Raw genomic sequence first — 13,087 nt, 5'->3', positions numbered from 1 at the left:
TGTGATGCTTTGTTTCCAGTCAAAATGTATACATATTAAAATTCTTTCTTTGATTCTTCTTGCAGTGATGTCCATCTAAATCATTTTTAGTCCATGCACCAAAGAGCCTGGCAGTGGATCATAACTAGGACTTTGTAAATCTTCAGTGAGAGGTTTATCAATTTTTTGTTAAGCATACACAATTTTTTGATTGAGTCATATTTTTTTTTTTACCCATAGATGATTCTCTGTTGACAGTGCTTGTAAAATCTATGTTGTTGGAGACTACATTCTGCTTCTCCTGGTTTCTACTGCGGAGATTACCTTCAAATGGCAAACTGGCAATGAGGTAACTTCAGGTCTTTTTAGGGCTCCTGCTGGTATTTTTTAAAGCATACCTAAACTCAGAAATTTCACTTTACATAAAAGGGTAGACAACCCTTTTATGTAAGTAAAAAATTCTGTTGTTTTTTTTTTTTAAGTGCAACAAAAGGGTGCAGCACCGCCCCCTAATTCTCAATCGGGTGGACATGAATGGGAGCGCAGAACCTCCTGGGATACTTACGTCACGCATCCCAGGAGGCTCTTGGGCCTTTTTGGGCAAGGAGAAAAATTTGCCAATCTCACGCATGTGCAGTTAGTTTAGCAAGTTTTTTTTCCATCCTATATCACCCGATCTCGCACCTGGGTCAGTTGACGTAGGATGAAGAACCCGGAAGAAGAGGAGAAGATGGTGGTGCCCAGAGTGCTGGCTCCGAGACAGATGCTGGGACGACGCGGGACCCGATGCGGGACACCCCCGGATGGATCGGACTGTCTTGTGGGATTGAAGGTAAGTTCATTTTTTTTTTTTTTTAGGCACTTTTCAGTTTAGTTCCTCTTTAAGCCCAAAAATGGCAAAAACAAAACAGTCTTCCATCAACAAAATGACAGTCTTGTTATGATATTATACTGTTATGATAACAACTTGAGACATAGAAAAATATAGGGTCAAAACGGAGCTAAGAAGGCAATGCGAGTAGATTGCGGAGCCCTGCCTTTCAAAATAAACTCTACCACGCACAGGAGTTATTAAGTCCAACTTTTTATTGTTGGTAGATCATTTTTACTCATTTTAAAAGTAGCCATTTTAAAAGCCAAAAACAGTGTGAGCGCCCTTGGTCTAATGCATCGGGATAGGGTTGCCATGGTGACTGGAGACATAGCCTGGGTTGTGTTATGGTTGTGCTATGCTGCTGTCCCCCCAGGATATAAAGAAAGCATGTCTGAGCCTGCGATGGGAGAGTAGGCAGGTTCTGGCATCATGACGTCACTCTGGGAAAAGTTTCCCGCACATGCGCAGTCCAGATTCTGTGTATTTAGTGGTCTGTGAGGACCGAAAGATTGGCGACCACTGCTTTAAATAAAAAATATAGCCTCCTGGTAACATAAAACCCACTGTCCAGCCTTGCTTTAAAACCAGTGATTCTCTCTACACAGGCCAAAAGTTGGTTCAGGGTTCAAACTGGGGCTATAAAGGTTTGTGGGCCTTGGGAAAATGTGGGACCCAGAATTGTGAATTGACTCAGCCTACTCTTACAGATTCCCAGCAAAATTAGCTACAGGAAAAAAATTTAAACAACCAGCAGGGAAACAAACAAATCTCTGTTGGTTTTACCTCAGTTAAACCTAAAAAACAGCAGTCCCAGATAGTGTCCATCCAAAAGTTTTCCCAGTAACACAGGTGCCCTCTTCGTCCCTGTGTTACACTATACTAGAAACTCCACTAGAAATTCTTAAACTATTCAGCTACCAGCCATATACAGACAAATATACAGCACAAGTAACTTTCCGTGGTGTCTATGATGATGATAATAATAATAATAATAATAAAAGAATAAACAGGAAATATTTTTCTATCAGGGCCGAAAGGTAAGTGGGACAAGAACTGTGCAGGGATTTGAAGCCAAAGCACAGGAGATGAATTTGATTCTAAGGTGAAATGGAAGCCATTGTAGAGAACTACAAAGAGATGCAGCGGAAGAGGAGCCGGTGGGAAGGATGGATGAGTCTGGCTGCAGCATTCATAATAGATTGTAGAGGAGAGAGTCGGGTTAGTGGAATACCAGAGAGGAGGAGGTTACAGTAGTCCAGATGAGAGATGATAAGAGCGTGTACAAGGAGATTGGTGGTCTCTGGGCACAGGTAGGGGCGGATTTTGGAGATGTTGCGTAGGTGAAAGTGACAGGACCTGGAAATGTTCTGAATATGGGGGGTAAAGGAGAGGGCAGAATTGAAGGTGGCTCCAAGACAATGTGTCTGAGGTACAAATGACTGTGTTGTTAACCGTTAGGAATATGTTAGGGGGAGGTTTGGAATGTGAGGGGGAAAGAGGATGAGTTCTGTTTTATCCAGATTTCCGGAAATCTGTCAGGCATCCATGATGAGATGCCTGTCAGGCAGCATGAGACCTTATCTAGGACTGAAGGAGACAGGTCAGGGGTTGACAGATAAATTTGAGCGTCATACCAAAGAGCCTGATTTACTAAAGCTCTCCAAGGCTGGAGAGGATACACTTTCATCAGTGAAGCTGGGTGATCCAGAAAACCTGCAATGGATCTGGTCCCAGAATGAAAACATTTGCTAACAAATAGCAAATAACTTTTTAAATGATCGCCCAGATTCACTGATAAAAGTGTATCTTCTACAGCCTTAAATTTCATTGTAACAAATCAGGCCCAATGTGTCCAAGTGACTGTATCTGTGGATAAATGTTGATACTTTGCACAAACAGTTGGATTATAGGTGTGATTCATAATACATGTTATGTAAAATGCTCCTAGAATCATAGAAGCCAAGTGACGTTACAGGACAATAAAACTACAAAAGAGGTAGACTGTTCAAAAGTGTGTACCTTTAGGTATAAATATTATCTGGGCTACACGGTGGCTCACTGGTTAGCACTCCGGCCTTTGTAGTGCTGGGTCCCAGATTCAAATCTCAGCCAGAACGTTATCTGCATGGAGTTTGCAGGTTATCCCTGTGCTTGCATGGGTTTCCCCCCTCATTCCAAATACATGCAGTTAGGTTAATTGGCTTCCCCCCAAAATTGACCTTAGACTGTAATAATGACATATGACTATGGTAGGGACATTAGATTGTGAGCTCCTTTAAAGGACAACTAGTGATGTGACCTTTGATGAACTTTGTAAAGCACTGTGTAATATGTCGGCGCTATATAAATACTGTGTAATAATAATAATTTATGGTCATTCCTGAAGTAAAATGGTATATGAGTATTAAATGTTTAAAATTTACATTTATGCCCAGGGATGACTGCAGAGATAAAATAACATGTTTATGGCTCACTAATAGTCATTGCTCATACATGTTTTAGAAACATTCATAAGCCAAGTCAAATAAATATAACATACTTGCCAAGGTAAGTCATTGCGCAAAGTATTAGCAGTTGCAAAACGTCAAATTGCACATGAGCCAATATAGAAAATCACACCCCAAAAAAGGATGAAAAGAACAATAATCAGCTTTCAAAGTTAAGAAAGACCGATAATAAAAACAACAAAAAACAAACTATAATTTATAATATAATAAGTAATAATTAGATCTCTGTACAGAGTCATGCATTGCAGAGTGGAGTTTAAAGTAGACAATTTAAAGATAACACTAAATTTTGTTCTTTGTGTCTCTGTGGATTCCTTGAGTTATTGCAATTTGCCCATTTTTCCTTTAATCCTCATTGCATATGCCCTTACACTCTTCCAATGATGAAACATGTACATAAATAACATTATGTTTATCTAAAGGCAGTGAGAGGGTTATGTGTTTAGCAATGTAATATGGTGTTTAGCAATGTCTGACCTTTAATTATTTATTAACATGGCTTTTAATACTGGATGGAATACTGATGAATCAAACAGAAATAACACATTGTAAACATGGCTGGTCTACTGCTGGTTTGCACTTTGCTGTTTTATGTCATTTCTCCAGTTAACAGTGATTTTGTTATTGAAGGACTGAGAAACATTCAGGTAAGTGTATCTTCTTATATTACAAATTAAAAATTGTATTTGTAATTGTAATTGTAAAAATTTAAAGCAGACATGTCAATGCTAACAGACACAGAGTTTTCTAAGCTTACAGCTTCTTGAAATTATTGGTATATATTTTATTCATTGGTTATGTGGCATACAACACTGCACTAATAGAGAGTCAACTATTCCTGCACAAAGCTGGTTTTGGATGGTAATGTTATATGTTGTATGACTTCTACACAGTGGGACTTTAAGGGCCATTTTAGACCCACATGGAGCCACAGCGTTGGAGTGTTAACTTACTGTGACCTGTGGATATAGTAATGGCTATAGTAATAGTAGTAGGGGTTCCCTGAAGACCTGAAAGTTCTTTCAAGGGTTACACCATGGTAAAAGTTTCCAGAAAGGCTGCTCTTTAATAATGAGGCAGTCTCTGGTAGCACTATTCTATAATCTGCATCACTGTCCTTTATTAAATGTATCTATTTGTCTTTTACTAATTTTCTGTATCTGTGCTATAAACCTTTACCAATGGTGAAGGGGCAAAAAAGTATAAATGTAAAAATCCCAAACAACGAGTCTCAGATAGGGAATTTGTAAAAATGTAATTTTTAGGAGATCACCTCTGTGGTTCACAATGATTCCATGGTGGCCCTTTTGGTTTCTTTTAGGCTACACTAACATAAGATATTGGATTATACATTCTCTTTTGCATAGAGCCGAATTCCATAAAAACCATTGTTCCTATACCCTCTACACTTTATTTCAATAGAGTTATTTAGGAATATTGAGTTTAACAAAGAGATTGGAAACAAATAACAAATATGGGTGAAACGAAACCAATGCTTTTACGGTCATTGAGAAACCTGTAGATTCCATACACTGTATTGTTAATGACCAACAAATAGCTGTATGCAATAACATTTTTGGTTGTATCTGTGCTATAAAGCATTTGTTCTGTAAAGTTAGCCAAGGAGCATAAACAAATATTTGTATGTTTTTTTAGATGGGGGACATGTCATTTGTTTTAAAATTACTCTGTTTTTCTGCTTTTTACTAACTGCCTGTGTAGTTTTTCTATGTTTTTGCTAAATAACACCACAGACCTGATTTAATAAAGCTGTGATTTCCGGAATTCTGTAGTTTCATCACCTTAGTAAGGGATTACTATGCTTCTTTATAGGCACTACATTAAAGGTGTCTCATGCCTTGCATGCTAAAATCTATCCTTGATATGCCTTCATGCACCTTTTTGGACACCCCAAACCTAAAGATCATGTCTGTTTCACTTTCCAGTAGAACTACAACCAAACATTTAAACTTGGGTAGGATGGGATAAGGCAGCATGGGCGCTCAGTGGTTAGCCTTTGCAGCACTGGGTCCCAGGTACGAATCTCGGCAGGACACTATCCGCATGTGGGTTTCTTACCACAATCCAAAAACATGCAGTTAGGTAATTTGGCTTCCCCCAAATTGACCTTAGACTGTGTTAAAGATTAACATACATAAATACATTAACATAGGGCTGAGGTAGGGACATAAGATCGTGAACCCCTTTGAGGGACAACTAGTGACATGACTATGGACTTTGTACAGCGATGCTTAATATGTTGGTGTTATATAAATACTGTGTAATAATACTAATTGGATAAAGGTTAAAACCCCATGAAAGTTTTATTATAGTCTATGTGCCTGTATTGTGATCTAAATTCAGTAAACTGAAATCCATTGTGTACATTAATCTATGTATAGCCTGTTAAAAAATATCACTCTATCCAATTTTTTAATTACATTTCCTGTTTAAACGTGCAATGCATAACAATATTTTCTTTGTGTTTTTTTCACAGAAGAGAAGCACTGAAAAGGTAAGAATAAGGAAGCAAAATGTGAACTAACTGGTTATAACAAAAACAAATGCATTTAGGAGCAGGGAGAAGAAACCCAATGTAGGCTCCAAGGTCTGACTTTAGAGCTGAGAGTCTGTTTTGACAAATCCATAACCAAGCATCAGTGGGAAGAAGAGCAATGAGACACATGCTTCCCAGCAGGTAGTACAGGGTAATTGGTTAACAATGGCCAAATTGTGATGACTGGATAACAGGGTCAAGGTATCTCCAAAATGAAAGGACTTCTGGGGTATGCAAGGTTAATTGATTTTAATTTTTTTAAAATAGGGCTTTTTTCAAGTAATATAAAATAGTTTATTACCTACCTAACGTCAAAAATGTTACAGTAAAACTGTCCAAAATCCCTTATGATTTCTTTTAAAATTGATACAGACATTGAAGGTTTTTTTTATAACCCATCTCATACCCTACCTGCCCTCTCATTACCCCTCATATTCAGAACATTTCCAGGTCCTGTCATCCATGCAACATCTCCAAAATCCGCCCCTACCTGTCCCCAGAGACCACCAAACTCCTTGTACACGCTCTTACCATCTCTCGTCTGGACTACTGTAACCTCCTCCTCTCTGGTATTCCACTAACCTGACTCTCTCCTCTACAATCTATTATGAATGCTGCAGCCAGACTCATTCATCCTTCCCTTCGCTCCTCTTCTGCTGCATCTCTTTGCAGTTCTCTTCATTGGCTTCCATTTCACCTTCGAATCAAATTCATCTCCTGTGCTTTGCCTTCAAATCCCTGCACAGTTCTTGTCCCACTTACTTTTCTGACCTGATAGAAAAATACTCCCCTAGCTGCTCTCTCTGCTCCTCCAATGATCTACTAATGACTTCCTCACTCATAACCTCATCACATGCATGGCTCTAAGACTTTTCTAGAGCTGCCCTGACTCTCTGGAATGGTCTTCCTTGTCCTATTCGGCTTGCTCCTACTTTCTGCTTATTTAAAAAAAGCACTAAAATCCCATTTTTTCAAACTTTCCTACCCATCTTCTTCTGTCTTTTGAAACCCTCACTACTTCTTACCATTACATATCTCCTCTCATATTGTCTGTTACTTCTCCCACCTCGTATAAAGTAGGCTCTTTGGGGCAGGGTCCTCTCCTCCGCCTGTGTCACTGTCTGTATCTGTCTGTCATTTACAACCTCTATTTAATTTTACAGCGTTGCCTAATATATTGGTGCTATATAAATCCTGTTTACTACTAAGAATAATAATCTTACATGTATTCTCATCAAAAAAAATCTTCCACTGAAAAATAAAACATTAAACAGTTTCATTTAATCAAGCCTTAAATATATATTGTACGATATTTGAACATGGCACAAATGTATTCATTATTATGTATTATGTATGTATTATTTAGGCTGCTGGGGATATAGAAGTTTACAGCATAGATATCAAAAGTAAGGTGACGTCTCGCTTCGCTCATAATGTCATTACAAGCAGAGCTGTCAATCGAGGAAATGTATCAAAAGAAGCCTTCTTCAATGTGGATCTGCCAAAAACTGCTTTTATTACAAACTTCAGTATGTAAGTGCAAATTTGTATATGTGTTTGAATCTTATTTAAACATGCAGGGCAAAAATGTATGTACCATTAGTGGAACAGTGTTATGCAACCTAATTATATAATGTACCCTTCAGTATATTTCTGGGTTCCTTCTGAAGTCAATACACATTTGCCAAGCCTACTTTGCAATCAAATCTTTGAGGTCTGATGTGTTAACACACACACATTAATGTGCATTATATTACATGGTAATGTGCACTGCATTTTTCTCAATGCAGCAAAGATAGCGCATAGCTTGGCACTGCATTGGACAACTAGTGTAACATGCATTACTAAAACACACTATAACAGTGTAATCAGACCCAAAGTTTTTAAACGACACATTATCAAATCTAGTTTTATTTTTTTATAACATTAGTCTGTATGTTGGTTTTAATTTCCTAAATAGGATTTTTTACAAAGTGTACACTGTGATTACCTGAAAGAAATATAATATCATTTACTGGTTAATGGTGAATATTACTTTTTCATTTACTGTAGTAAATTTTTGTAGATCGCTGTAAAGTAAGCACAGTTAGTCATTGCCCCAGAGAAGCTTGAAACTGGGCATTTTAAACATTATGAAAAATATTTACATTTTTTAGTGCAGTAATCAAGTTGTGACTATGAATGTAGCTTTTTTACAATTTTTTTTTTACTATTGTTTTCTGACAATCATTTAATGCTTTTTTCCATTCCCCAAGTAGAATTAGGTAAATTAAGTAAACTTCTTGTGACCTAGAATGTTGCCCTGGTATAAAAACCTTATAAGTTCTTTTAAGTTAAACATGTGGCCAGAATAAAAACCCAAAAGCATTTTTTTAAGAGGTAAAAAAAAGCACTTAAAATAAGCCTTCGTTATCTCATACTTATCTCTCAACCTATCTCACATCAGGCACAATAAAATCTTAGCTTCCATCCCGATTATGAGTTAGAAACCAACTAGAAACCAGTTTTACAGTCTTTTTTTGTGATTTTTGATAATGAATTTCTTCACTTTGCTCACAAACTTAGAGCTAGCTCATATTAGCGGCTTATCCAAGCACTGAAAACCATAAGCAAAAAAGGCTAACTTTGGAAAAAGTTGTTCTTCTTTTTCCAGGTTGTTGATGGTGGCAGAGTTGCCTACATGCAGCATCCAGGAGCAGTTTGGATTGGAAATCAAAGGGAGGTTTTGAATTGGAGCTGCTTGTCACCACTTATGCAAGCAATATTAGGATTTCCTTTAAAGCAGTTTCAGTAAATAAAAAAAAACTGCACTGCTTTGCTAGATTTTTGCAGCTGCCTACCACCTGTTACCACCCCAGGGGTACCTAGTGGTTTTCACTGGAGGGCTGCTTCGCATGATCTTAATGAAGATAATAGTATAAAATTAGGGAAAGAAAGTTAGGAAATTACAATTACAAAGGTTTTTCTTTGTTTAAAACTCCCAGTTAATTTCTGCTCTGTTGTTATCTATTTGTCTTCATATAGTGGTGACATATTATGCTGCACTGTACAGAGTTGAAAGTCCTGTTGGTGTTTCCACAATATAATGTCCCTAAGACACCACTTTCTGTTCTGTTGTGGGCACCCCCACCTCCTGCTTTCTTCTCTTCCTTATTCTGATCTTCTTGATTGACTTGGCCTGGTGGACATAACTCCTACGCCAGGGTTTATTCAGTCCTGGCAGCCGTAGGGATGTGCTAGGTATTTTGACAGTCGAAGGGAACAATCAGGCTGGTAAGAATTCTTGTGTTAGAAGGGACACCGTCTGTCCTTTTCTGCAATAAACCCTACCTGATCCCAAACTCCTAAAGTGGAACTTTAATTCCAATTTTGGGCCAATGTATTTATTTGTTTAGCGGGGGCATCAATTACCTACCAGTAAATAGGTTCTAACCTACCTACTAGTTACCTTCCAGTATTAAATCTCTAATCATTTTGATGTCAGAGTTTCACAAATGGTAACTACTGAATATTGTTGGAATCATTGTCCAAGTATGCAACATTACTGTACAATAAAAGCAGTTAGTTGTTAGTGTTCATGACATAACAACAACTATCTTAATACACTGCAGGATAATTGATGGAGTAACATATCCTGGTGTAATTAAGGAAAAAGAGGCTGCAAAGAAGCAATACGAAACGGCTGTTTCAAGAGGACAAACAGCTGGACTTGTCAAGTAAGTCATCTGTATCATCTCTAAATCTAAACGTTAAACGTCTAAATGTAAATTAAAGTTTGCATTGTGATTTAGGATAAGTAAAAGGATATATATATATATATATATATATATATATATATATATATATATATATGTGTACCTATCTGAATTTGATATATATATATATATATATATATATATATATATATATATATATATATGTGTACCTATACAGTATTCCATCAAACAAGACTATACATATATATATACCTTGTTTACTTTTTTTTACTTTGTTTTTTACTTTTTTTTCTTTACTTCTACCTTCTGTTTATTAAATGCTCTAATATTTGAAAATTTCCTGACAGCATAAGGGTCAAAAAAGTGTTTGAATACAAGAAAATAAGAAAATATTAAACACGTCAACGTTTTACTGAGTAAATATATTTTTTAAATGGGGTATTGACATAAAATTTCAGTAAGCGAGTTCAATACTTATTCCTTGTACTATTTCAACTTTATTACAAATAACTTAATTCATGGACATATTTGTTCTAATTTTTTCTATGTGTGGATTACTTATTACGGTTATTACGAACGTCTGGTGTAATTTTCATGTCAATTGCTCCATTAAAAATATATTTACTGAGAAAAACGTTGACATAGTCAATATTGATCTCCCCTGCTGTATATGTTAATACTTTCATACTTTTCATGCATTGAAAAAATGCTAAGTCCTCCATTTGAAATATAAAACAGATTTCAAGCATTTATTTTGCTTATGCTCTTAGGATAATTTTAATGGTTTCAAAATAAGTAGTATGCAATCCCTGGTGGTTCTGTACATCTGCGATACATATATTTGCTATTTTATACAGCACTTACATCAAGCAAGCTTCAGTCAAGAAATGGGCTGATGGACCAGGCAAGCCTTTTCCAAAATCGGTCCATTTCCTTATCCACACTGTATACATATGGACCAAGCATAGTCGTATAAAATATAGCATGGAAAACGCAGTTTACTGAAAAATTCTTAATGTGACACATGGCTCCTTGCGCATGCACGGTTCGGAGTCTGTGGATTTAGTGGTCCGTGAGCTCCAAAAGGTTGGGGACCATTGCCCCATATAGTTGCATGTACCTAATATATTGGTTACTGGCCAATTGTTACTATATAAACCCCGTACTTAACATACCTGTAAATGATATTCCTGCACCAAGATGCCCATAAGCTGGGACTGTGGAAAACTAGTGGTGAGACACCCATGAGACTACCGAAGTCTACATACACCGCTGAACCTGTGTTTAAAACGGCTACACACTGGGAGACTAGGGACATCAGCTAGAAAGGAAAAAGGATGCTGCTCAGACTGCATGCCAACATGCCAGCTGACCTTTAAAACCCTCCTGTGGCTGTCATGTGACTAAAACAGCCAATCAAAGATGAATAGTGGTAGCTCAAAGGTTAGTAAAACTACCCACTAGAATGGCAGTGACACTGGAGGAGGAATTCAACAATGTGGTAGGGCAGACAAGATCAACACACTGCGTCTAACACAACTTTGTGGGGCAGTACATAGTTAAGTCTCACCCCGCCACGTTCCCCATTAATGACAGGTGGAAACGAGCTGGCAGTGTGGCAGACCAGCAGAGCTCATATCTTAAAATGAAAGGTAATATTGTATTACCTTGTAAGATATAGAGCCTGACTTATTACAGCTCTCCAAGGCTGGAGAGGATACACTTTCATCAGTAAAGCTGGGTGCTAGCAAATGTTTTAAATTCTGGACCAGATCCTGTCTACATCTCTGTTCAATCTCTGTTAGCTTTACCAGGGTGGAGTTATTATTGATGAGATGAGGGATAAAATGATGCAACTGAATATACCTATACCATTCATTCGATCTCTGGAGCGTCATGGGAGGACATAAAGTATGAAAAGGGTTTCACTCTATCTATTGTCAAAAAAAAGACTAACATTGACCCTTCTTTGGGGAGGAAGAAAGCAATACTCCCACAAAACCTAAGCAGCAGCAAACCCAGAGTAAAAAGCCTATCAAAATATAAACAATTTAATATAAAAGAGCAGCAAAGAAGAAAAAAGATATTTTAAATAAATAGATAAACTGTTATATACAGATACTATACACAAACTGCTGATTTTATTTAAATCCAGAGCCAAGCGTGGATTTAAAATTATTTACAAATTGTGAAACCAGGAGTCATATGCCAATGCTTTGTCAGACACCATTCTCCAATCTATATCTGCAGTCTTAACCTAAAGCCTAGGTTGCCCCAGAAATTGAGTATACAGAAACAGTTGCCGCATTACAGGTATCGGCAAGGCTGCAAACATCAGTACAAAGGGCAGACCCCCTTTGCTGACCCATGCACCACTGAGACCAATAGTTAAATATCACCAACAAAGACTATGGAGGGCACACACACAATGAGATAAGAGGCACCAGGAGAAAGAGCATCCGCTGGAGACCCACCAACTGTGTCCATCGCTGGATAGCATGATTTTTTAAAGGGGTAAGTACTTACTTTTTTCACTGTTTTTATGATATGTTTAGAGTGTCATACTTAGTTGTTCCTATAGTATTTGCGGTCTATGTACTAAATATTAACAGTGGTACCAGAAATGTAATGTTTGTTTCATACATATAGGGCATCTGGCAGGAAGACAGAGAAGTTCACTGTGTCGGTAAATGTGGCATCAGAGAGTAAAGTCACCTTTGAATTGGTCTATGAGGAAATGCTAAAACGGCATTTAGGAAAATATGAAATTTTCATCAAGGTTCAACCAAAAGTACTTGTCAAAAACTACCAGGTATTTATTCTGTGCAAAATGTTATTACTGTTGTCATACCTATTATTACGGTATGCTGCACCACACAAGAGAGGGCTTAAATTGTGCAGCACTATGATGATTAGCAAGTAACTGTTGGTCAAATTTGAATTTTTGCCATTCCCAGACAAAAATTTAAGGGCATTGTGGTATACTTAGGGCTGAAGAGGAACATGCGTAAAAAGGAGAGGGTACAAGAAATGGAAACTAAGCTAATGTATAGTTAAGGGTCTAGCCCAGGGGTGTCAAACTCTGCCCCACAACGTTCTGTTTTTTCGGCCCCCAAAGGAATTCTAAATATGAATTGCAGCTGGCCCGTCGCTGCACTGAAATAGCGCCACTTCTACAATTCCCGGCATCACTTGCATCTATAGACCAGTGGCCTCCCTGCTTTTGTGTGGCCCCGCAATGGACTGCTTTATAGACGCAAGTATTGCCGGGAATTTTAGCAGCGGCATCACTCTTGTCTATAGACCAGCGGCCTCTTTGCCTATGCGTGCTCCCGCAATAGACTGTTTTAATAACGCAGGGAATTGTAGTAGCGGTGCTATTTCAGTGAAGAGGGAGTTCCAGCCCCTCGTAAGATTAAGCCCCACATTGGACTGCTTTCTTGACATAGGGAAT

General features: G+C 37.8%; 1 protein-coding gene across 1 annotated transcript in view; it reads left to right on the top strand.

Moving 5' to 3' along the window:
• The first annotated feature begins 3,867 nt into the window (after positions 1-3,867).
• LOC140337485 (inter-alpha-trypsin inhibitor heavy chain H3-like) overlaps positions 3,868-13,087 on the top strand; it is a 44,095-nt gene continuing 34,875 nt past the window's right edge. The window contains exons 1-5 of the mRNA XM_072421235.1: positions 3,868-4,007; positions 5,858-5,875; positions 7,284-7,450; positions 9,529-9,633; positions 12,283-12,445. Coding sequence (XP_072277336.1) covers positions 3,915-4,007; positions 5,858-5,875; positions 7,284-7,450; positions 9,529-9,633; positions 12,283-12,445 — 546 coding nt within the window. The 5' untranslated portion in view covers positions 3,868-3,914. The remainder of the gene's footprint in view (positions 4,008-5,857; positions 5,876-7,283; positions 7,451-9,528; positions 9,634-12,282; positions 12,446-13,087) is intronic.

This window comes from Pyxicephalus adspersus, chromosome 8, assembly GCF_032062135.1.
Source record: "Pyxicephalus adspersus chromosome 8, UCB_Pads_2.0, whole genome shotgun sequence".
In the NCBI taxonomy this organism is placed as follows: Eukaryota; Metazoa; Chordata; class Amphibia; order Anura; family Pyxicephalidae; genus Pyxicephalus; species Pyxicephalus adspersus.
Note: the sequence above shows the minus strand (reverse complement) of the source record. Positions and strands in the feature narration are given on the sequence as shown.